The sequence below is a fragment of the Polypterus senegalus genome, chromosome 14 (genome assembly GCF_016835505.1).
Source record: "Polypterus senegalus isolate Bchr_013 chromosome 14, ASM1683550v1, whole genome shotgun sequence".
In the NCBI taxonomy this organism is placed as follows: domain Eukaryota; kingdom Metazoa; phylum Chordata; class Cladistia; order Polypteriformes; family Polypteridae; genus Polypterus; species Polypterus senegalus.
Genome location: NC_053167.1, coordinates 9500456 through 9524399, shown reverse-complemented (window position 1 = coordinate 9524399; position 23944 = coordinate 9500456). Strand labels below are relative to the sequence as shown.

General features: G+C 38.7%; 1 protein-coding gene across 1 annotated transcript; it reads right to left on the bottom strand.

The window, feature by feature from the left end:
- Positions 1–1336: 1336 nt before the first annotated feature.
- On the bottom strand, positions 1337–17542 carry rem1 (RAS (RAD and GEM)-like GTP-binding 1). The gene is made up of 4 exons (XM_039735186.1): positions 16231–17542; positions 8211–8293; positions 3348–3555; positions 1337–2991 (listed from the first exon to the last, which is right to left on the bottom strand). The coding sequence occupies exons 1-4, from the start codon at positions 16559–16561 to the stop codon at positions 2714–2716; spliced, it is 900 nt and encodes a 299-aa protein (XP_039591120.1). The 5' UTR covers positions 16562–17542; the 3' UTR covers positions 1337–2713.
- Positions 17543–23944: the final 6402 nt, after the last annotated feature.

Here is a 23944-nt window from a genome sequence, read left to right as displayed (position 1 = left end):
TCTCTGTTGTTCAGTTATAATGATAGTTTAGAAGTTGATGTAAATTTGAAAGAACTGACAGCTATACTCATGACAGTATGAATTGCAAGATATGCATCTGAAGTAAACGGTACGTCACACCCCATCAAAAAGATTTGGAAAGGACTGTTGTTAAAACTCTTGTTTGTCATACAGTACTTTCTGCCTTTTGTTGTTAGTTATATATTTTTAGACATCAGAAACTGGAAGCTGCTGAAGAATCCTCCTTTTCACTGCCAATCCATAGCAGCAAAAAATTAAAGAAAAGTTTAACTGACATCAATTGAACTTTGTTATGAGTCTGTGTAACATTAAGAGAGCTGATAATGAAGAGCCACATCAGTAAATGTGCCTAACAACACTAAAACAATGGATGAGGCTGCACAACATTCACCTTCTGAATAAGTATCAAAACAAATAACCAAATTAAGTTAACATTACTGTCCAGCTGCAAATGCAAACATGCCATGCCAGAATATAGCCACAGCACTTTTACACATACTACACCCATAGACCACAATGATTATCTAAACTCCATTTGCTGTTGTTATGTCATACAGTGACAAAATAATGACAGAAAGATACTTACTTCTCAAATATGGCTCCTAGTAGCTGTAGTGGTCTGTGTCTGTCTGTCTGTCTGTCTCTTCTACCTCATTGCTCATTACAATGTACAAATTCATTATTAAGCTTCAGTTACCCTCTGCTACTGAGATCCTGAATCAATAACAATTTTAACCTTTTATTTTTTCTCAGTGTCGAGACTTTTGTTCTGCTTCCTTTTCTCTCTCATTGAAACCAGTACATAGACTGCAGGAACCTGGGGTGGGTGTTTTAGGAAGAAGCCCTAAGTGCATAGCCTTTGCAATGGCAGATTTCACTGCTTTTCACTACCAACGTTTTAACAATTTGTTCCCAGACGTGCATTCTCGTTTGAGAATCTTGTTTGGCCCGACGATACTAAGTAAAAGCCAGATGGGAAGAGGGGCGTAATTAGTGAGAATAAGATTAAAATCTGGAATATCGGACCTATACTGACAAAAAAATGTGGCACCCGTGTTCACCCTGGAACCGAGAAGAAGCTCAGGTGGTTCACCGAGTGCTGAATTACACAACGCCTCAGTGAATATGCCCTTTTCTTTCGTTCATGAGGACTGTAATTTTAAAAAATAAATTACAGAAGTGGGTTAGTTTTCCCATGTCTAGTGGGCATAGGACAGATGAGCTACTGAGCAGCACTGCCCATAGCCTCATCAGCTTCTTGGCAATATTTACTAGCAGAAAGCAAACTGGAACACTTTAGCCACAGATGGGCAAGTCTAAGTCAAGTAAGGATTTTTTTATTTTTTATTTATTTAAATCCTGAAATTCCAGAGGCCAATATTGATGTTACACAACCAAGTTTAATGCCAATTAGCACATAAAAAGGCATAATGCTGAAGCTGGCGACTTATTCAGAGATTTACATTTTGTGCCCAAGTATTTTTTAAAAAATGAATTAGATACAAAATCTAAAGAAATCATCAGAAAACAATTCTATAACATTTTACATTCAGCCAGACTCCCAGACGTGGACAGAACAATGGCACTGTATGGCCTCTGGCCTATGCTGTGCCAAGCACATCGGGTGTTGCAGTACCATAGGGACACAAGACTGACACGACAGGCATTTTCTGTTAATACCCTGAAGCCAGTTTTAACTGGATCAGTACAAGTCTGACTTCTTCATTTTGTCTGAAGTTATCCCCGAGTACTCAAGAGGAATAATGAATGAAATGCCACCCTGACCTGAGACTGTCCATGCTGGATTGAAGTGGCTATCTTACTGTTAATGCTAAACAAGAGAGATGGAGAAAGAGAGGCCAATGGAATATTCTGAGCTGACTCCCACTATGTCTCGATCTAGGTGGGAAGTGTGGCTTGTTGGCTAAGGCATCAGACTGTAAACCACAAGGTTACCAATTCAGTCTCAGCCATACACTTAACATGTGACCCACTTATCCTGCCTCTGCTCCAACAAAAAAAATTATGCATATATGTAAACAGTCGTACTTATAAAGCGCCTTGGAATGGTGCTTACTATAGAAGGCATTGCATAAAATAAAGTTTTTGCACACGCCTTCCAGATCAGACCCTCCTGCCAAAATACTACAATGTGAGAGAAGACCCAAAGAATGACTTTCCTCCACCCATGACATAAATGATCTAAGGCATTTCACCTGCCTCTCGTAGCAGTGGAACAGCTGCCTAGACCAGTGGCATTCCATGTGACAGCAAAGTAAGCTGAAGTACTGTACATATAGGACAACAGCCTCTGTGTAAGACAAATAAAAATAGCCCCCCTAAGCCAGAGAACAACAGCTGAATCCAAACATCCAGCTTTAGCCATCAATGATGGCGATTTAACATCACAGATTACAAAATGAATGACTTCTCAGCCTCCGAGGTGCATCTCTGGATAGCCATGGTTGATCCTTCCTTGATGACATGAGCAGGGTTATCTCCAAGGTCTCTAGATGAATTCAAATGAAGGAAGCCTGTTGGTGGTGAGGGGGTAGTTTGGGAATCATCTGGAAGAGAATGCAACCATCCTGTAGGGGGCACTGTTTTCTTTTTTCCCCATAAAGCCCATAAGGCCCATTACATGGCCATAGAAACAAAGACCATTTGCACTCCCAAAGGGAATTCCCATTCTTCACATCACAGAAAGGTCATGGCAGGACTTGGAACGCACCTTCAAGGCCATTTTTTTGTTGTTCTTGGCCACTATTTTGTCAAGAAATCTGCGGGCTTTCTTGGTGACGCTCTCCTTGCGTTTGTAAATGGACATCCTCCGCTCATTGGTCTCTTTACTGTCCCTCCGCAGCCGAATCTGCCGGACTATGCCCTCAAAGAGTTCTTGGACGTTGTGGTGCAGCGAGGCAGATGTCTCAATGAATTTGCAGTCAAACACTACGGCACAGGCACGGCCCTCTGCAAAGAGCAATGGTCAGGGTGAGCACATGGGAAAGGAAAGTGGACAAGATACTCCTTTGTGATAGCATCAAACAAACACAGAGCTGGGTAAAGGAGTCAATGATGGCTGAACAAAGTGTCACAGACATAGTAGGCAGTACAGAAAAACACCCATAAACACATGGACATTTGACACGTCAACTTGCACAGGATGCACAATTTGCCCTAAGGAGCTTCTGCACCACACTGTTGAGTTGTGCTTGACATTGACAGCTGTTCATTGCACAGTACGATGAAAAGGTGTTAATAATGACAGGTTACTGTACATGTTGATTACAGACAAAATAGAAGAAGGACTCATGGGAAGCACTCACCCTCCACTGACACTTCTCGACAGCGCACTAGGTCACTCTTGTTGCCAACCAGTATGATGGGAATGTTCTCAGCCTGTCGTGTCCTCCTCAGTTGGATGCGCAGTTCTGAAGCACTGTCAAAGCTGGAGCGATCTGTAATTGAGTACACAATCGCATAGGCATTCCCCACCTGCATGCAGTACTCCTGTACCCAGTTCTCATCTTCTTCCTGGAAACAGAGACTTACTTACAGTATAAGGTGGCACTGAGAAAATCCTAGTACTCAGAAGACTGTAATTATCAGAGCTAAGAAAGAGGTCAGAGAAATGGACCCTAGTCTCAAACTGGGAGTCTCACAAAATCTCACCAATTAGCCTGTTATGAGAGATTAGATACATGCTTGCCATGATCCTTGCAGTCCTTGGCTCTAGAATACTTAGAGGAATGTTGATTGTTAAAGTCTTCTATGTCTTTCACTGAGAATGCCTTGGACTATCTATCTATTTAAAAAAAAACCCGCAACGAGACCTGATCTTTTGATGAGAGATCTTTCGAAGAGAGACAGAGAGACAGAGACATGTCCCGTGAGACAGTTAAGTCACGTCATACTTATAACATTTGGAAGCAAGTCCAGTGGTACACATGCAGAGCAGGTTAGAGATAATGGAAGTCGGAAAATTCGAAAGTCTCAAAAAAAGGACAGTAAAGATCGCATTAGCACAAACAAATGGAAAATATTACTTGGTGAAATAATGGAACAGTGAAAAGAGATCTAATAGTGTTTGAGGATGTCTGGGGGAGAAGGGAGATGAAATGCCGATCACGCGGCACGGCAGCAAGCCAGCAGCTGATCGAGCAAAGAGGAGGTAAGAAAAAACAACTATTATTGGTTTCCAATGTATCACAATTGAAGAGGGGTTTCGGAGGAGCGGCCACGTTTCCTTGGGGTGCATTTAGCCCCCTTCTTCACAACGGTGCATAGGTGGAGGTGGGGAGTTAGTTGTAGACAAGTGAAATGCAGATGACGCGGCAACCAGCAGCTGATCGAGCAAAGAGGAGATAAAACAAAAGCTGTGCGCTCAGCCACCCTTTTCACAATGGAGCATAGCGCTGGCAGGGAGGGAAAGGGGTTGGCAAGTAAAGCGGCACTAAGACATTAAGAAAATCACAGGTCTAGTTGCCAGGCCTTTCATTCATTTTTTATTAATAGCTTTTTCACTTTTCTTTTAATTCATTGGTTTTTGCCTTTTCTAATGAGAGGCTAAAGCAATAGCTATTGACAATCTAAATTGACAGTCTTTCTTGATTAGAGATGGGAAGTCAAGTTAATCACACCATTCTATGTTCCACTGCTCCTCTTTGACCATGCAATATAGAGAGGGGTCTGGCATCAACTTCTCTTATGGCTCAAAAGAACCACTGAACATGGTAGTGTAACAGATATAGAGCCTCCAAAATGGTATTAGATAGATAGATAGATAGATAGATAGATAGATAGATAGATAGATAGATAGATAGATAGATAGATAGATAGATAGATAGATAGATAGATAGATAGATAGATAGATAGATAGATACTTTATTAATCCCCAATGGGAAATTCACAATATTACTGTGTCCTTCTGACATAATATGGTGTCCTTTAAACTGCCATGATTTAAATCTCAGTTTTAATTTTTCTAAACTGTTCCTAGGGCTCTAAAATAACTGATACATCATTTAAGTTTTCTTGAGAGCCAGGAATCCAATGGTAACACTTATTTTTTGTTTCAAAGTGTCATAAGTCTGTGTTGAATTTCATTTTTGTTTACTTGTCTTTGAGCTACTTGGTAACAGGTGCTACAAAAATGCATCTATCACTCGTTTCCCATTATGTAACAATATCTTACCAAAGTCTTCACAACACTTACAGAGCATCAGTGAAGTATTTATTCAACTCTACAATCTGACCTCCTAACCAAACGTCACTTTGGAGTGTCTGAGGTGGCTCAGCTGATGCACATTTCTCTTGATATTCCATATTTAGTGTAAGACCTATGAATCCTTCATATTAATAAGATTTCACTATCATATCAAAATGCCACACTGCACAGAGATGAATAACCTGTTTACTGATGTTTATAAGTGTAATGAAAACCAAAAGAAACCTTTGTTAAGGTCTTGTTACATAACAGTAAATGAGTAATAGAAGAATTTTTGCAGTACTTAAGCTAAAGTGTAACGAGCTGTTTTAATCCTTTAAACTTTAAGTTTGGGGTATTTCAGAGTTAAGAAATCCACTTCTCATGTTTGTTTTGTGATCAGAATTATTTTTCACAATGTTAGAATTATTTTGATGGTGTTTTAGATGACATTTATTACCAGTCTAAGAAGCTCCATTAATGTATTTTTATTAATGTATTTAATTCAGGTTACTAAGGGGTATAGCTCAAGAAGTTACAACCCCAGCATCAATTACAGAAAGGAGTTAAAAAGTCATCCAAGGCAGTCAATCTTTGTCTGAGTTTGACAGATAAATTCTTAAAAGATTTTGTTGTGTTTTCTTTTGGTTTGCAGGTCAGTCAATGACCTTTTAGCCGCATTTTTCAGCTTCATTTCTCATGTCTAGATTTTGGTTTCAAATTAAAGCACGGCTTATCTTCCCTATTTTTGACTGCTGTATGTCTCATTTCCTGGTCTTTTGCTTAAAATTACTATTCCTTCAGTTCAGAAATAACACACAATGCATCTTTGCTTATATTAGTTTTTTTTGTTATTTATGCAATGCTAATTGTTTCTTCTATGGGCACTGCCACTTTGGGACTTTGGTGTTTACAGTTGCTTTGTGGTTATCAGTGACATCAAGAGTTATGGGTGATGTGACATTATACAGTAAGTCAACAGGTATAAAGATTAGCCTCTTGGGCTTTTTGGTTTGTCTAAGCTTGTGGATTCAACTTAAAACTCTACTGTTAATTTAATTTTTTCAAAGGCTCTATGATTAGAATTTCTTTTTAGGTTCTGATTGCAATTTTTGTCTTATGTCCAGCCTCTGGTTATGTCAACCTTTAGTTACTGATCCGCTCACTCTTGACCACGTTTCTTGTTTTTATATCCTGGGCCTTGCTTATGAGATTCTTGGACTCCTAGTCATGACCAATGCTGTTTTTTTCTGACCTAGTTCTCTCTCCCTCAGCTAACTGCCTAAATCGACTTCTATCCTATGCTCTTTAGTGCACAATAAGAGCTGCATCTACTTTACCCATGTCAGGAATTAGAAATGCTTGGTGCACTTGCCTTCTCATATAAGAAGGTTGGATCCAACATGGAATGTCATGAATAAAAGGATATGCTAGTCTGCACTTACATGTTATGAAATGAAATCATGAAATGCAAAAAGGAGTCCCCCATGAATAATTCAGTCTGAATGTGTGGGGCTATCAGCAATCACTGATGAAATCATGACATACAAGTGTGGGGTGCAAATAAATAATGAATAGCCAAAAGTGGTGTGCCTAATTGGAATTGTCAAAGAACTAACGAAACCCATTGACTACTCAAAGCCAAAAGATCAAGAATGGGATTAACATCAAAAGTTCACAGACGATAAGGCCGTTGCCATCACCAGTCATTGCAAAATCATAAAACATGACAGCAGGATTCATTTCAATATTTTACAATCAGTAAGTATGGGAGTGGAGCCAGAACTAGTGTGCTTTTCAGCAGTCTCTGATGAAATCATAAAAGCAAGGATGGAGTCCTCATCAAATGTGTACAGTCAAAAGATGTGGTTCACACAGTACTTCTATAAAGACTGTGAGTCATGTATTGCAAGGAATATTTCATTATTATTGGGTAGCACCATTTTGAAGTGGTAATTAAGAGTGCTGGTTTATAGAAACAAGCTCTGTGGCTTGTCACATGATTCGTTACCTGTGATATCACTGTCCTGACATCTTTAACCTAGCATCCTAGTTTGGGGTTTCCTTAAAGAAACAACAAAAAAGAAACAACAAGCCTATGAATTTAGTAGATTGGCATGATATATTATTAGAACTTCTGGTTGCCTTTTTGGCATCATTTCTTTGCATTGTGCATTGGGACTTGACGTTTGATTTAAATATGTCCTCACAGTATTCTGACCCTTGGCTAGGCCCCAATCTCTTTTTGGCTCAGTCATCTCCTGTTTTTTTTTTTATTTTTCTCCTGCCGACACATTTGTTACAACATTAATGAAATCATGAAGTAAAAGAGTGAGATGTGCATAAAAATGCATAGCCAAAAGAATGTGGCTTTTAGTCATCACTGTTGAAATCACGAAATGCAAGAAGTAAATTCTGAACAAAAATTCCATTGCAAGTTATTAACAAAATCACAAAATGTGAATGTAATCTCTCCTTTAAAAGTGTATGACTGAAGGAAGTAGGGCTATCAGTAGTCATGACTAAATAACAAAATGTGAGATTGGAGTTCCTATTAACAATACACAACCAAGAAGTATCTAGCTCTTAACAATCATCAGTAAAATCACTGAACATGAGTGCTGGACTACCTTCTACAAGTAACTGACTGTGATCAGAGGTAAAAATTATAAAATGGTAGTCAGACATGGTGCCTTCAATGTTCTACCGTGAAAAGAGGTGTGATTATCAGTGATCAAAGGCAACATCACAGAAAATGAGATGGGACCTCGTCTGCTATTCTCTGCCCAAAAGAGCACGGTTCCAAAAGATCAATGCTAGCCCCCGATGGCCTTCTCATGAAAGCTTTTCTCTTTTTCATTCTTAAGCATGGCGCTGTTTTTCACTATCTGAGCAAGTGGACTTCTGAAAAGATCACAGGAACACTTGAACCTGTAGGCCGAATAGTCAGGCAGTAGCTCTAGCCCATGTCCATCCTAGATACCTGCTTCTCAGCCTCCCACGTATCCATCACAATCAGTGTTGTTTCTTCTCCATCCACCGTGAGTGTCCGCTCATAAGTGTCTTCTGAAAAGGAGAGAGGACAAGTGGTTAGTTCATAGTCAGAAACGATTGAGGAAGGTGGAGAGACAGTAGTTGGTGCAAAAAAGTGCTTCATTGTCAACACAACCTATTCCTAATAACTGCTTCAGCATAAGACTGAGGAATCCATGTACCTATGCACATACTGTAAGTCTTATTTATATTGCTATTTCAGTTTTTATGTTTACTAATTTTATCCCAGAGATGACATTTTGTTTGGTTTTCTTGACGGTCACAGCTGTATTTTTTATGGATTTTCACATTTGTTGCTAGTCACGTGATCACTCATGTGTTACATGTGATGTCATTATGACCCACCTTTTTGTATAAAATGGCAGTAGTCAGCAGTTGTAACCTTTTGATCTTTTAGTTTCTTCACTCTTCATTTATGTAAATCTTTATTTGTATTAATTTAATTAATGTAAATTCTTTTTTTATTAATTCTTGTGTGTTCTTAAATACTAGACATGGTATCTGTTGGAGAGAGGTAGTAGAATAGTTAAAATATATTTGCTGTCTCTTGCCCTATGTGTAACTTCAGCCTTTCTTACGTGTTTGTGTGTGTGTGTGTTTGTGTTTGTGTGTGTGTGAATGCCATTTCATCAGCAAATCCCTCTCTTGAGCACATTTCTGTAAAGCATGTGTCTCGTAATAGCACTATTTCATTATTTGTCAGGCTCCTTCTCATTGATGCTGTCTTTAAAGACAACGCTCTCAGCAAGCCTCACACACGTTTATTGCTCTTTGTGCATCTCACACTCGCACTTCCTCTTTGTCACATCACTAAAGCCAAACTGACCAATAAGATTATTCTGAGGACTGGACACACAGACCTTAACATTTTATTATATAGTAGATGTTTTTGTTTACATTGTTTTTATATTGTATAATTCTGTAATTAGTATTATCTTATCCATTAATTATTTTGCATTTTATATGTATTATTTTATTTATTGTCCTTATTTTGTATATTTTGAGCCAAAGAGGGTGGAGACCCCTAATGCTCCAGCTGTGTTGGATCTGATATTCTTCAGTACTGTTGCTGACGCATAAACTTTTCCTCTTGTTCATTGCCTGACTTGTTTTAATATTCTGATTTCTGGATTCCCTGCTCTAGGTATTTATTTACTTCAAACTTTTATTTAATGAAGCCATTAAACTTTTTATCTACTGATACTTTATCATTAAGAAACCCTGTTTTGTTATTTGGGATAACAGTTTCTTTTTTAAGTATATAGGCTTAGGGCCCTTTTGAGGTTGTAGGCTACAAATCTACTTTGTGTTTCTAAGCCCTTATTACAGATTAGAGGCCTAGTTTTTGAAACTGAAGCATCTTTTGAATTTTGTGAGTCATGCAAGCATACCAACAGTTGGAATCTTAGCTTTAGATCAGTGGTTCCCAACCTTTTTTGGCCATGCCCCACCTAGGCCTTTCTAAAATGATGATGTCCCTCACTCAACATATACCTTATACAAAAAATGAACTCCTACTCACGTGGAGGAAGCCCATAATGTCATTAATTTGGTCTAAGAACATGGAAACAAAAGATGGAAATGATAGTTGAAGTACTGACAAAGAAATCACTAAGAAATTGTAAAAAAGTAATATAATATGAAGTAATATGAAAATAATAATAATACTAATTCTTTGCATTTATGTAGCGCTTTTCTCACTACTCAAAGCACTCAGCAATTGCAGGTTAAAGGCGTTGCTCAAAATGCAGTTTTGAAAACATATAATAAGAGATGTGATATTCATAAATATAAAATAACTTTAATGACAGCTTTTTCTGTAATATTTTGATCATTTTATATTTTTGTTACATTGCAAAATTTTATAATCATTGTTATAATTCATGTTATTTTAATGGTAAAAATTATTTCTAAGTAGAAAAACCCAAGCCGATTGTAAAATCATAAATTAAAGGGTTCTTCACCATCCCTTCTATCGTTATATAAATATATAAATGTCTCTGTAAAAATGAAAAAAAAAAAGATTTGTTTATTTTTTTCTATTATTTTTAACAGTGAATTTCTGTTTTATTCATTTTATAAATTGTTTAACGTACCTAAATTCTCAAAATGCCCCCCTAAAAAATTAAACTGCCCCCCAATGGGGCGTGTCCCCCACGTTGGGAATCACCGCTTTAGATCAATCACATTTAAACCAATTTGTGGTGTTAGGGTGTTGAGGGAAAAAAACTATGATACTAGAGATTCACTTTTGACTGTGGCTTCACACAATGACTTTTGTCTTCTGTTTCTAAATTTGGATGATTGGTGTTTTAATGTTTCTCTGTATTTGACATCAGCCTGGTCACAGCCATTTCTGTTGTTTTTTTTTCTAAAGGAAGCCTTTCATTTCCCAGTCCATAACAATTAAAAAGCTTTGTTGCTTGCTGTTAGTGTGAACTATTTGGCCGTAAACAATTTATTTTCCTATTTTGTGGTTTTACGGCTACAAAATATTTTACTTTGTGACAGCCACATCACCACATTTTCTTTAATTTTTTCCCCTTGTTATTGCAGCCAACATCCTTATAAATAATTTGATACTATCCGTATGTATGGTGTTTGCGTCAATACCCCGTATGTATGGTGTTCGTGTCAATACTGCAACTCAATACAAGTTAGAACCATGTAATGGGACTCTGCCTCTGTAGTTAAAACATAACGTGGCAAACGCGGACACAGTATTGCATGATTGGCTAAGAATGTTCTAATGCTTCAGTGACGCCGCTGGACGGCCGAGTATAGTAAGTTGGTGTTGGTTAAGCAGATAACAGTAAGTTCGGTTGGTTTTTGGAACGTTGGTTTGGTGGGGCGTACTTTCCTGGACTAACATCGTCGACTGACTTAAACCCTTCGACAGCTCCGCAACCGTAAGTAATTTAGAATGTATCGCCATTTGCTTGGTACATCGAAATCTATCTTTGGGCAGTTCGGTTTTGGCATCCCTCCTTCTGACATCTATTGGCAAACTGAGTAATGATGGCTGGGTATTAACAACGATCATTGTTTAAATTTCAGTCGATCTCAGATCATATTGGCCATGCCAACATAATTATTACTCCGACTCTGATTAGAGTTGTAAAATATGGTTTGCTTTGAAAATTTGTTTGCTGGAAAAATTCAAATGAAGTGCGTCGAACAGCTGAGTTCACGCCTCGCAGCCCCGTTTAAACAGGAAGCTCTTCATTACAAGGTCTATTTAAGCACAAATCAGTGCCATGATAACAAAATCATTTCAAGGACTTAAAAAAACAAATAATTCTTTGCAGAGAAAGTATGGATTTCACAAACGTAGAATTTTTAGCCCAATTCGATCAGGCTCCCAGTCGCTAGTTATTATTATTATTATTATTATTGACCAACTTTTATATTGCTGCAATGCCCATTACCAGTCAGTGCGCCTGATGCTGGATCACACTCAAGCCATTTAAGACACATGGTGTGCTATTTTGGGAATTCTCTTACTGAAAATCTATGTCTTTTGTAACAAGGAGTAATTAATACTTTGTATCAGTTAGAGTGTACACTGTTGTTTTGTTTATAGACCTTGATTGCTATATTTTAGAAGTCTAAACTTTATTGGTCATTTCTCTGGCATATCTCAGACCTCTTCTCTGTCCTTGAATGTGTCTTATCTTAGTCTTTCCTCTGGGTATTCCCACTAGCATAGAGGAGGTTTAAAGGTAGCATTACGGTGGCGCAGTGGTAGCGGTGCTGCCTCGCAGTTACGAGACCCGGGTTCGCTTCTTGGTCCTCCCCGCGTGGAGTTTGCATGTTCGCCCCGTGTCTGCGTAGGTTTCCTCCCACAGTCCAAAGACATGCAGGTTAGGTGCACTGGTGATCCTAAATTGGTGTGTGTGTGCCCTGTGGTGGGCTGGCACCCTGTCTGGGGTTTGTTTCCTGCCTTGCGCCCTGTGTTGGCTGGGATTGGCTCCAGCTTTCCCCTGTGACCCTGTAGTTAGGGTATAGTGGGTTGGATAATGGATGTTAGCATTAGGAGCCCCCGTCTGTTTCTTTGACATCCTCTAGTTTACTTCTGTAAAGCTCTTCATATTCTAGACATCACTTTTTCCATCTCAGCATTTCTGGCTTCTACTCCCTCAGGATGAAAACAGTTGGTTTTCCATTACAGCCACAGCATAAGCAGCTTCGGGATATATTTGACCAAGGTCATTGACCTGGTCATTTTCAAAATAACAAGGACTATTATCATAGCATAAATTATGTGTTAATTCACCTATTTGTGCTGTCAAATAACCAATACTGGATCTGTCTATTCAGCAATCTGTGTCCAGAAGTTTCATTACTGACCAGTGCATTCAGTAATGATTTGATGGTGTAGAGCAGATTCAAATACTGTACATTAAACACCTTGTATTCTTTACGGTTTATGACAGTTCTGTTTTCTCATTAAATTGAAAGCTGTCCTACATGTGACAATAATATAAAAGGTCAGCCAAAATGGGAAAATACTATTTACCCCCATATGACACCCCGTAGCTCAATACCAGTGCATATGGATGAAGGTGAAAGGTAAACCGAAGTAACAAAGATCACAAAGTGAAGTTTTTTATTTTGTGATTTCCTTTTTTTCCTTGTCCCTTACCAGTTGTTATATGATGTGTTTACATAGATGGGCCTTCATTATGCATTAAGACTGGTGGGTCAGCTACTTTTAGGGTCATCTTTGCAGCCGGGTGAAGGATGGCGGGTCAGATATGGGTGGGTTGGCTGGTAAGTCAATAAATAAATGATAACAATAGAAAATAAATAGTTAACGTCTCCAATAAGGTAAAGAGATGTAGACAACACACATCCAATGTCACGTCCTTACATGGCAAGGGTCTAACATCTGACCTCACTCCATTCCCTTGTTCTACCATGAGGGGCAGTTGAACCTGAGGGGTTTATTAAGGGCTTCTGACTCTATTGTGTCAGTACATAGTTTATTAGCGTCTGTGTTCAGGGCAGCTCTTTTAAAATATCATTAAAGATTAATTTGGCTCATTTTGATTTTTAGATGTATTCCTTGTCTAATTTCTGGCTTTAGTGTTTGTTTAGATTTGCTTTTTAGTTTTTGGCTTATGTTCATATGTAGTGCTCTGAATTCAATTAGTTAATTAACTTAAAGATTTTTAGCTTTTTTATCTTTAATTCCATTTGTAAGACTTTGTGACTGGATTTCATTTTAACTTTGTTTAAAGGTATTTCCTTCCCCAGTTCCTTTCATTTTTAATTTAATTTGTTGTTTTTTATTATTCCTGCCTTAGACTCTTGTTCTCTTAATGTATTAACTCTAGTAATTTTGTTATTTGATTGAGTATATTTTGTTTACCTTAATTAAATAAGCAATTAGCAGCTTTTTGAAGTTTGCCTTTCGTGATTAACCACAACACTCATGTTTTCAGTCTCACTAAATTAAATCTTACATAGTCTAAAGCTAAAGATTATTCTATTAGTGGAAGTAGGCACCCATGAACTCTCTTTGTCCCACAGAATAAAATCGCCTGTTTCTAACAGAAGTTTGACATCTTTTAAAAGCTGTGTCTGTTACATTCATGGGATTTAGTGTAAGCAGAGTGGTAGAGTCCATCTTAAATAAGAAAAATTCTCTCCCATCTATCATGGAGTGTGTGCCTTCAGGAGCACAGATGAGTGGCATTGCATATGATAAACCATAAAATGAAAATGATAAAGAAGAATGTGCCCCTCTATAACATCTCCCTCCCAACCCCATCTACTACAAACACTCATGTCAACAATAGGCGTCAGTAATTATTGAGTGAATTAGTGCGAATGGAGAGCATTACTAAATGCCCAGTACTTGACGTAAATGTTGTATTACAGTGCCCTGGTTAGCCCACTTCCTATATAAGTCACAAACAGCCAGGGTGAGCCCTCTTTCAGGGTTACATGGAGTTATTGCCTCCCACAGAAAGGGGACCAGTAACATTTTTAGAAACAAGTGTAATCCATGTAGACATTTAATCCATACTTTTCCTCCCTTGAGCACAATGTGGCCTTATTGCTGTTGTGTTGGATCGTAAAACCATCAGATTCCAGTTCAAGCCCACTGGCTGAAACTATTACTCTGAACAAGCCACTTAACAGGCCAGTGTTCCATATGCAGAACCTCAGTTTAACAAACGTATGAGTTTATGGAGTGCAGCTTTTGAAAGTATCGTACCACCACCCTCCCAAAACCACCTACCAACAAAGACAATTTTCACAGATTTTTCTTCCTAAAGACTTGAAATTCTAAACTGGCTCCATAAGAGTAAATGTGTCTTCTGTCATTTAATGGTGGCCACTTTGTAGCTGATGCAGCTCCTGTCAGATCATAGATATCCAAACCCAAATGTGGCAATACCTGTCAGCAAGGATCAAAATATCAGGGTATTGTTGCTGTGAAGTAAAGTCAGATGTTACCAGGAGATGTTTTTGGTTTCATCGAGTGTGCATTTTAAGAAGATGCTATAGCAGCATGTTAAGCAATCCTGGCATTAGGTCACTGTGTTCTGGTGGCATATCTGTTCACAATCAAGCTACAGAGAGTAGTAGTGATGGTTAAACTTTATTTTAACTAAAGTGACTTAAAGGTCCTGCATGCGGTGGGCTGGTGCCCTGCCCGGGGTTTGTTTCCTGCCTTGCGCCCTGTGTTGGCTGGGATTGGCTCCAACAGACCCCCGTGACCCTGTAATTAGGATATAACGGGTTGGATAACGGATGGATGGATAGACTTAAAGATCACAAAGAGACAAAAATTCTACCCATATTGGTGCAGTGTGAGTAATGCCAAGTTCATGTCCAGTGGAGTAGACATAATGGGACCAGCACACCCAGGGTTTACAGCCCAAATCATTCCCCACTGAGACATCCTAAAGAATTTACTAATATACAAATAGCATAAGCATAACTACTTGAGCAATAAGGAAAGAAGCAAATAACCAAGTTAACAGGCTTGAGGGCACAATCAGCACGTATTCAGTTATTGACTATCTGTTCTTGCCTGCAATGAGCGTTCGATTCCATGTTTTCAAATGTAGGTCGCAAAAGGGAAGGAAAGGAAGGATTTAAACCGACATTATTGCTTCAATATCAGCTACTCATCTTTAAACTTTTTTGTAGGTTCTTAAAATGATTGATGCAAAACACATTCAGGAATTATAATCTTAATGGTAGTCTACTGAAAGTTTTAATAGAAGGCCTTATAAATGCTGTACTTAATGTGATATTAAATATTTTACGACAGGCACCAATGGGACAATTCGGAATAGTTTTTATTGTCACATAAAAATAAACGGAATATTTTACTATCAGTCCTTAATTATTGCCCTCGCTGATTCTGCGTGCCTTCATATAGTTGTTTGCTAAAACTTCCAATAGAATGCAAAAGATTGTTTGCTGAGTAGCTGGGAGATCGCAGCTTTACTAAAAAGCTGAAATCTAAAGTCCTGCATGTGAAAAGAATTAAACGAAATTGCGAAATCTTTTGCATTCTTGCGTTTAAGATGGGTATCCCCGTGCTTATTGTACTTTTGAACGCTGAACAGACTCACGTCGACCTCTAGCCAGTCCTGCTCTCAATCAGCTCCTACGTACGGTATTTCAAGTTCATTTTTGTAAGCAAGTTTTCTCCGTGTTTCTGTGATTTGTCATGAATAGGAAAGGTCGAGCATTGCACTTTAGATTGTGTTAGATGTGCTTTTAAACAGCCCCGTGGTGCCCTACACTGTTAAAGACACGTTATTAAATAAGGATTGAATTCCACGATCGCCTCTTCTGACTTTTTCTCTTTGTAGCTCAAACGTCTCCGTTATTTCACTCGCCTTCTCATGCACCAGAGATATAACGAATGTTCACTTGGTCAGCTTAAATGCAACACATCTATTATGACGATTACCACCTACCTCCGAGATGGTCACTGGAGTCTTTTTCTTGTATTCCCGCAAAAATGTTTGCTAGGCTGGACTTGCCTACTCCCGGGTCCCCAAGCAGGACCACCCGATAAAGGCAGTCTGCCTCCGAAGTGTCGGACTCGGCCGAGTCAGAAGACCAGCTCCCCCGAGGCTGCGGTGTCGTGTCTCCCTGGTGGTAGGACGCAGAATGTCCAATGTTTGGATGGTTGAAGTTCGGAGGGAGATCTCTGTCCAAAGGGCTAGGCTGGTGACCGGCGGGGAGGGGTGTGCTAGCCCTCCGTCGCACAGTCTCCTTGGTGTCTCTCTGCGTGTTGAGAGTCATCGCGGCTATCCAGTAAACTTCAGCTGTTAGATAATATTACAAAATAAAGAATCGGTGCAGATGGAATCGTCCATCCGAGACTCCCCTGTTCGGAGCAAAGTACTGCTGACGCTTCCAGCTCGCCCAAACGCCAGGCGGAGAGTACTGTCCACTTGGGGACAGTTCTCGTGTTAGGTGCAGAACAGGACGGGTATCAGGTAGCCTGTTCTCTGTAACGATACGCTCCCGCAGCCATGGCAACCGTTCACAAAGTTCCAAAACACTTTTAAAAATTTAATCTTCGCACTTCTGCCCGCAGCGTCGAGTCTGGCAATCTCTCGTCACAAGCGGAGCTGCTTCGCGTCTCCCTGTCCTCCCGAAAGGACACTGACAGCACAGAGGTGCCCCCCATCGGGGACTCGCAGGAGCTCCGACGCTTAAGCTTGACCCTCAGTTGTTAAACAGGTTGGGACATTGAATGTTTTTTGTTTCGGTCCAGCTCGATTTGAATTGGTACGGGTTTTTTTTTTAAAGCAAATTGTCTCGGCATAGCTTATGATAGGCATATATTAGTCGATCTTTGTAACATTTAGTTTGAACTAATTCAGTTATGTTTAAAATGGCTGCCTATCCATCAGTTTTGTAACTTTTTTAATATGGATTTGATCATTTACGATATGGTTACATATTTCGCGTTAATTAAAATCGGTTCCAAATTCTTACTTTAAGCATTATTCGCACCGATTCCGCATTTGGAGAGCTACGTTTAAATTAGATTTAACCAAGAAATATTTTTAAATATATGGTAAAACATAACTCCTCCAGTCTTGCTTAGGAAAGCAAACGGACTGATCTCAATAATGCATCTCTGCGAAGTTAGAGCCGACATCAAAAATCGTAGTTTCGTGCGTGACAGGACGGCTAAACCGTTTGAATCTTTTCTGGATTTAAATCTGCACACCTCCTGAAAGATAAGGAAGACGAGAAGACACTAGCAGTTCTCTTCATGGACGACTACGTGCCAAGTTTATGATCCTTTTAAAGGGACGGTATGTACTCAGCTTGGTCCCTGCTGGTCATAGACTGAAGTTTTCCAATTTAACTAAAGCTTTGTAACGTGCGCATTCTGGATGACTTGCCTGCGTAGTTTTCATGCTGTAGGCATCCTCTTTCTGCTCAGAGGAGCCTCAGCTTTCTGCCTTCAAGCCAGCAGCAACATTTGAAGTCTGTGCATACAACCATCCTGCAAGGTCCCAAAGGTCAGGGAGCCTCATTTACAAGTAAACCAGCTCAGTCTTGGAAGCTGAACCCAAAGTACATTATTGTAGTATGAATTATATTGTATGATCAGCTGGTATATTATTATTATTTGGCAGGAGCCTTTATCCAAGGCGACTTATACAACATTTGAGATACAACTGGTTACACTTCTTCTGTTGCTTTCCACTTGGAGCACCGGCAGGTGAAGTGCCTTGCTCATGGTTGCACATTATAAGTTGCACCTACAACCTCAGGGTCTGAAGTCCAAAGTCCAAACCCCTAACCACTACACAACACTCCTCCATTGAAGCTCTAAGTTTGTGTTGATGTCCTATAAGTGATAGGAAACATTGATGTTTGTTTAATTAATATACTTTAACATATTTGTATAGGGTGGTAGTGAGGGGGGTTTTATCAGGGGTCTGCAGAGTTGGGATAAATCCTTGAGTCTGTGGATGGTATAAATATATTCTAGTATCATTTTTGGCTCAGACAAAAATGCAAGCTAGTTACAATCATATTACAAAAATCTCAAAAAGAAATCATCCATTAGGCAGAAGTTCACTAAACAACAGTCTTCAAATGCTTCTTATACATACAGTATTGAGAGATCAGGGCCCTATCCCCTCTTTAATTTTCTCGGGAAAAAAAAAAATTGAAGACTGGAGGGATTTCTCCATGTCCTTTTGTGTTGTGATCAGGGCAGAAACAGATAGGACAGAATAAAAGATTAGAGGCTTTATGATATTATTCTTGTACGCCCCTGAAAAAAGGTTAGGGACTGGGTGCAAGAGATCAGGGACTAAAGCCTTTGATTCTCCGATATACCTCCAAATCCAGCAATGCCACTGAGTTCTGATGAAGGTAGGTAATTTGTTCCATCAGCGAGCACCTATACATGAACTGAGATTTGATGCCAGACTTGATTCACCAGCAGGCCTGAGCAGCTGAGAAGGAGCGTAGGAACTCACCACTATCTACATACACACAGGTGCTGACATGTTGACTTATCTGTAGGAAAGTATCAAAGATTTGAACCTAATGCAAATGCCATTACAGGAAGCCCCTATAGTGATCTGAAAAAGGAGAGTGATGTGCCTCCCTCATCTGGTTGAACAACTGACATGTTGTTATATTTTGAATCGCCTACAACAACCTGGTGACACAAACCAGTAGTTTTGCCAGCAGAAAGTCGTGACAAGACCAAAGCCTGGACTAGGAGATGTGCTGCATATTTTGTCAAATGCAATATGATCTTTGTGGATGTTGTATACTGTCATTCTGAAAGAGAGATTATTGCAGCATGGTCCTTGAAGGATTGCTGGTCATCAGTCACCATCCCAAGTTTGCATGCCAGCTTGGCAGGTTTTAGTGGGAATCAGAGAGACCGAGTGCTGAGTAGACAGACAACTTAGGATAACAAGGAGGTCTGTCTTTGCCTGGATGGTACTCATTCATTAAAGATTTAATATCAGTGATTAATAATTGACACTGTGTGGTCTGCTGGAGGAGAACTGCACTTCATTGGCATAGCGCTGATAGGCGAAACCAGTTGACTAGATGATGGGGCCTAGAGAGGATATGTATAGAAAGAAGAGGAGAAGGCCTAACACCAATCCTTGGGGCATCCCCATGATTGCATGGTGCACTCTTGGCATCTCTCGTTATCAGGACAAATCGTAGGTTCTGCCCAGGAGGTAGGACTCAAACCACATATGGGCATTCCCTGTTATGCCAAGGTCAGAGAGGGTGGCAAGGAAGATATTACAGCTAATTGAGTCAAAGGCAGAGGATAGATCTAGAAGGATGTGGACAGATGATGTATTGGTAGCTCTACCCAACAGTAATGGGTCGATAACAGTGAGTAGAGCTGTCTTGGTGGAATAACCCTTCTTGAAGGCTGCCTTTTTCAGAAATTTGTGGCAGAGGAAAGAATGACAAATACACACAGCAGCATGCCAATAGCCTTTGAAGGAACCATTTGTTAGTTCTTTTATGATGGGTACATTGACTAATTTCCATTGAAGGCCTTGGAAGACTTCACTCTCCTGCTAGATTTACTCCCTTGATCAGCCTCTGGGGACCCTCAGTTAAGTAACTGAATCTTCTTATGGGAATCTCCATTTTCATGAACTCAACTGTCCAGTCCTGGCCTTTGTCCTTGTTCCTTTTCAGTCCAGATTATCCCTGCTGTTTAGTGTAGCTCCTTTTATGCTGCCTCCTCATCCATGACTTCCTTCCCTATAGGAACTCACCTGCCTGTAACCTCACAGGTCAGACTTGCTGCAGTATGAAAGCAACATTTCTTATATGTACTTTAAGGGTTTCAGCGTTGCCATATACATGTTTTTAATTGTAACATTAACATTATGAAAGTTAATTTAAAACTGGTAATTTTGGTGTGTACCAAAGGTATTTTCCAATAAATCTCCATTCAATCTGAATGAAGAGCAATCAATTAGTGTTGAATTTCTCTGTGGGATTAGTAAAGTTTATCTAATGTAATTTCTCTATTAAAAATAAAAATCTTGGAAGGTTGGAAGGAGACGAGACGTAATTTTCTCACAGAGACACTTTCATGTCCCGCGAGATGAGACTTTGTGCCAAGAGATTTAAACATGCCCAGGGCCGGAAATAAAACTAAGAGTAGATGACAAAATAGAATTTCGTAAAGAATTCAGAAACGTGAGTGCGGTACAGATGCAGAACAGGTTAGCAATAATGGAAGTATGAATATTCGAAAGTCTCAATAAAAGGATAGTAAAGACCTATTAGCAAAAACAAACAAAAATTATTACTTGGTGAAATAACAGAACTGCGAAAAGAGATCAAATATATTGTTTGGATTTAAACTTTAAGTCGGAGACTTGTAGAACGTATAATTCGTGTTGCCATCAGGGAAAAAAAGTAGTGTTTCTTCCCAATGAAGAGGTGTATCTGCGAGAATTAAAAGCTTTGTTGTTTGGTGAAAGTGAAATCCCACGAGAGAAATCATTTCTCATTTGTGTAAATGCTATTGTCAGACACATTTCTTGTAGAAAGAAAGAAACAATATTCACTCACAGGCAATTAAATGTTGTGTTGTTACATTGTAATTCCAAACATGGAATCAAAATTCAATGTGATATTGATGAAAAGGTAAAAGCGTAAAGAGATCGAATATATGGACATAGATGATATGATAGAATTGCACTGTACGAAATGCAGATTATATGGCATGGCAGCAGCAGCAAGCCAACTGCTGATCGAGCAAAGAGGAGGTAAAAAAAAACCCTATTTGTTTCCCATTGTATCACCGTTTAAGAGGGGGTTTTGTCTCCTTGGAGTGCGTTCAGACCCCCTCTTTACAATGCGAGTGGCAGAGACATGAAGTGGCTGGCGCATAGCGCAGGCCCTTGGAGTTGGCGAGTAAAGTGAGCAGGGGGCAAAACCCCCTAATCTAATCTAATGTAATGTAGTGGAATTTTGTATATAAAACACACTTTGAATTTCTCATTCTGTATATGTTATGCATTTAAATCCTCAATACTTATTTATGTCTTTCTATTATAAAAGAAAATCCTGAGATGAGACAAGACGAGACAGTTTCCAAGAGATTTATTCAAGTCCCGTGAGATGAGACTTTGGCCATGAGATTTTCTTAAGTCCCGCCCTCCTCTCAACCATATTCAACCACGCACACAGCCCTCTCACCTCTCATCCATGTGAATGCTTTTGTCAGATGCGGTTCCTGCTCTCTCAGCTCTTATAAATTTTTACGTTTTCCTCACTTTAAGAAAAATTTCATCACAAAGGTTTATTAACAGTAAAAATGAGTACATGGGCAATCCTAGCACTGGGAAGTCAAACAAATTAATGCCAAAAGTGTTGATTGGTTACACTGCAAATTGGTTAAATGCGTATCAGTAGACTCTGCTGAAGCAGTTGGTGGTGATCATGCAGAAGATGAAAACATCAACTTACAATATCCAGAAGAATATCTACAACCGTCAGAATTAATGTTGAAAGAAGGATGTATCCAGGAAAGGCAATGTAGTACATCTTTAGGGGATAACATTAGGCAACAAAGGAGATCTTGATATGCCATTCATATTAAAACGTTAACAGTTTCCCATTAGAATAGCTTTTGCAAAGACAATTTACAAATCTCAGAGCCAAACATTCATAAAAGTTTTATTTAATGAAGAGAAAGAAACGATATTCACTCACGAGCAGTTATACGTTGCGTTGTCACGATGAAAGTCTAAACACGAATTCAAAATTCAATGCGATAGTGATGAAAAGTAAATTCCAAATATTGCTTTTACTGAAGTTTTACAGTTAAAGTGTAAATTTAAAAAGTATTTACGTGTTAGTTTCAAAGCCGAACAGAATGAAAATGTATAATGCAACTAATATCTCTAACACAACATGAAGCATAATTTTCTTTCAATTTATTACATTTTACTATTTTTTACTATGGTTAAGTACTCACTGTAATGTAAAATAGTTAGGTCTTTAATGCATATGTAACAATTCCCATGAAAATAACAATCTGTTTAACTTGTACATCAACTTCACCATACGCAAGTGGCAGAGCCATGAAGTGGAAAGAGCATAGCGCCCACCCGGGGGTTGGCGGGCAAAGCGAGTAGGGGACAGAGCCCCCTAGTATAAATATAATATATGCAAACAAATATATGTATGCAACAGAAAATAATAACATTCAATGTGAACACAGTAAACAAAGGCAAATGAAAAAGTATTTTGGTAATAATACAGTATATATATATATATATATATATATATATATATATATATATATATATATATATATATATATATATATATCTACACACACACACACAGCAGAAAACAGTAACATTCAACATAAATAAGTGATAATTAAGGGTGAAATGAAAAAGAAAACTGATACTCAGAATTCAAGAAAATATTGCAAATAAACACACATATATAAAGATGGCAACATAGAACTCTACGTGACCATCTTCATCATCAAGCCCTTCCGTGAGAACCCTAAATACAAAGAGGACTGTTTCATTTATGTTAGGTAGAATGCCCAGAGGGGACTGGGCAGTCTAATGGTCTGGAATCCCTACAGATTTTATTTTTTCTCCAGCCGTCTGGAGTTTTTTTGTTTTTCTGTCCCCCTGGCCATTGAACTCTTATTCGATGTTAATTAATGTTGATTTATTTTGTTTTCTTATTGTGTCTTTTATTTTTCTATTCTTTATTATGTAAAGCACTTTGAGCTACTGTTTGTATGAAAATGTGCTATATAAATAAATGTTGTTGTTGTTGTAACAGTACAAAAAAGTCTAATGAACTGACTGAAATCAGTAATAGGTAAACATGTATGTATACATAAATGAATTTTTAGGAAAATAGAAACAGAAATCATCTAAACAAAAAATAAACAGAAGCAATATCTAGAGAAATGCAAAAAACAAAATAATCAAAAATATTTGGATAGGGATAGAAAAAAGAGACAGGGATAGGGATAGGGTTAGAAAGAGAGAAAGAGAAAGACAGAAGGAAGTAAGAAATGAGGCAAACTAGGAAAACAATGTCCAAAACACGAAAGAGATTTCAGTCAACATAGCGTAATGTATTAGCGGATATTTACATGGGAAGAGGGAGTAGGGAAATATTAAGAAAACTGGTGAAATCATGAGTTTCATTTAGAGCAGTCAGGTGTAAAGAGTTAAGGTTAAAAATCCATTCAGCTTCCCAGTGAAAGAAAAAATTGTTGAAATTGCCCTGTTGGGGGTGTGGTCTGACTACCCCAAGTACCATATATTTTAAGTCTGAGTTATGATGATTTGCCTCAACAATATGTTTTCAAATGGAATATTTAAGGGATTGTGTTCTAATAGTACTTTTATGCTCTGTGATGCAGTATCTAATGGTACAATACATTTTTTCTTATATAAATTACTAGACATGGGCATATTAAAGGATATACTGTATTACACCTCTTGACACTGCATTTGGGTCTGCACCTAAGGGTTACACTTCCATGTGGTGTCTGAATGAGCTTTCCTTTAAGTAAATTATTATAAAAACTGCAACGAGAACAAGGTAAATGACCAGGATTAGATTGTGTTGTAATGTTGCCAGAATACTGTGGAAAAACTGTGTGCG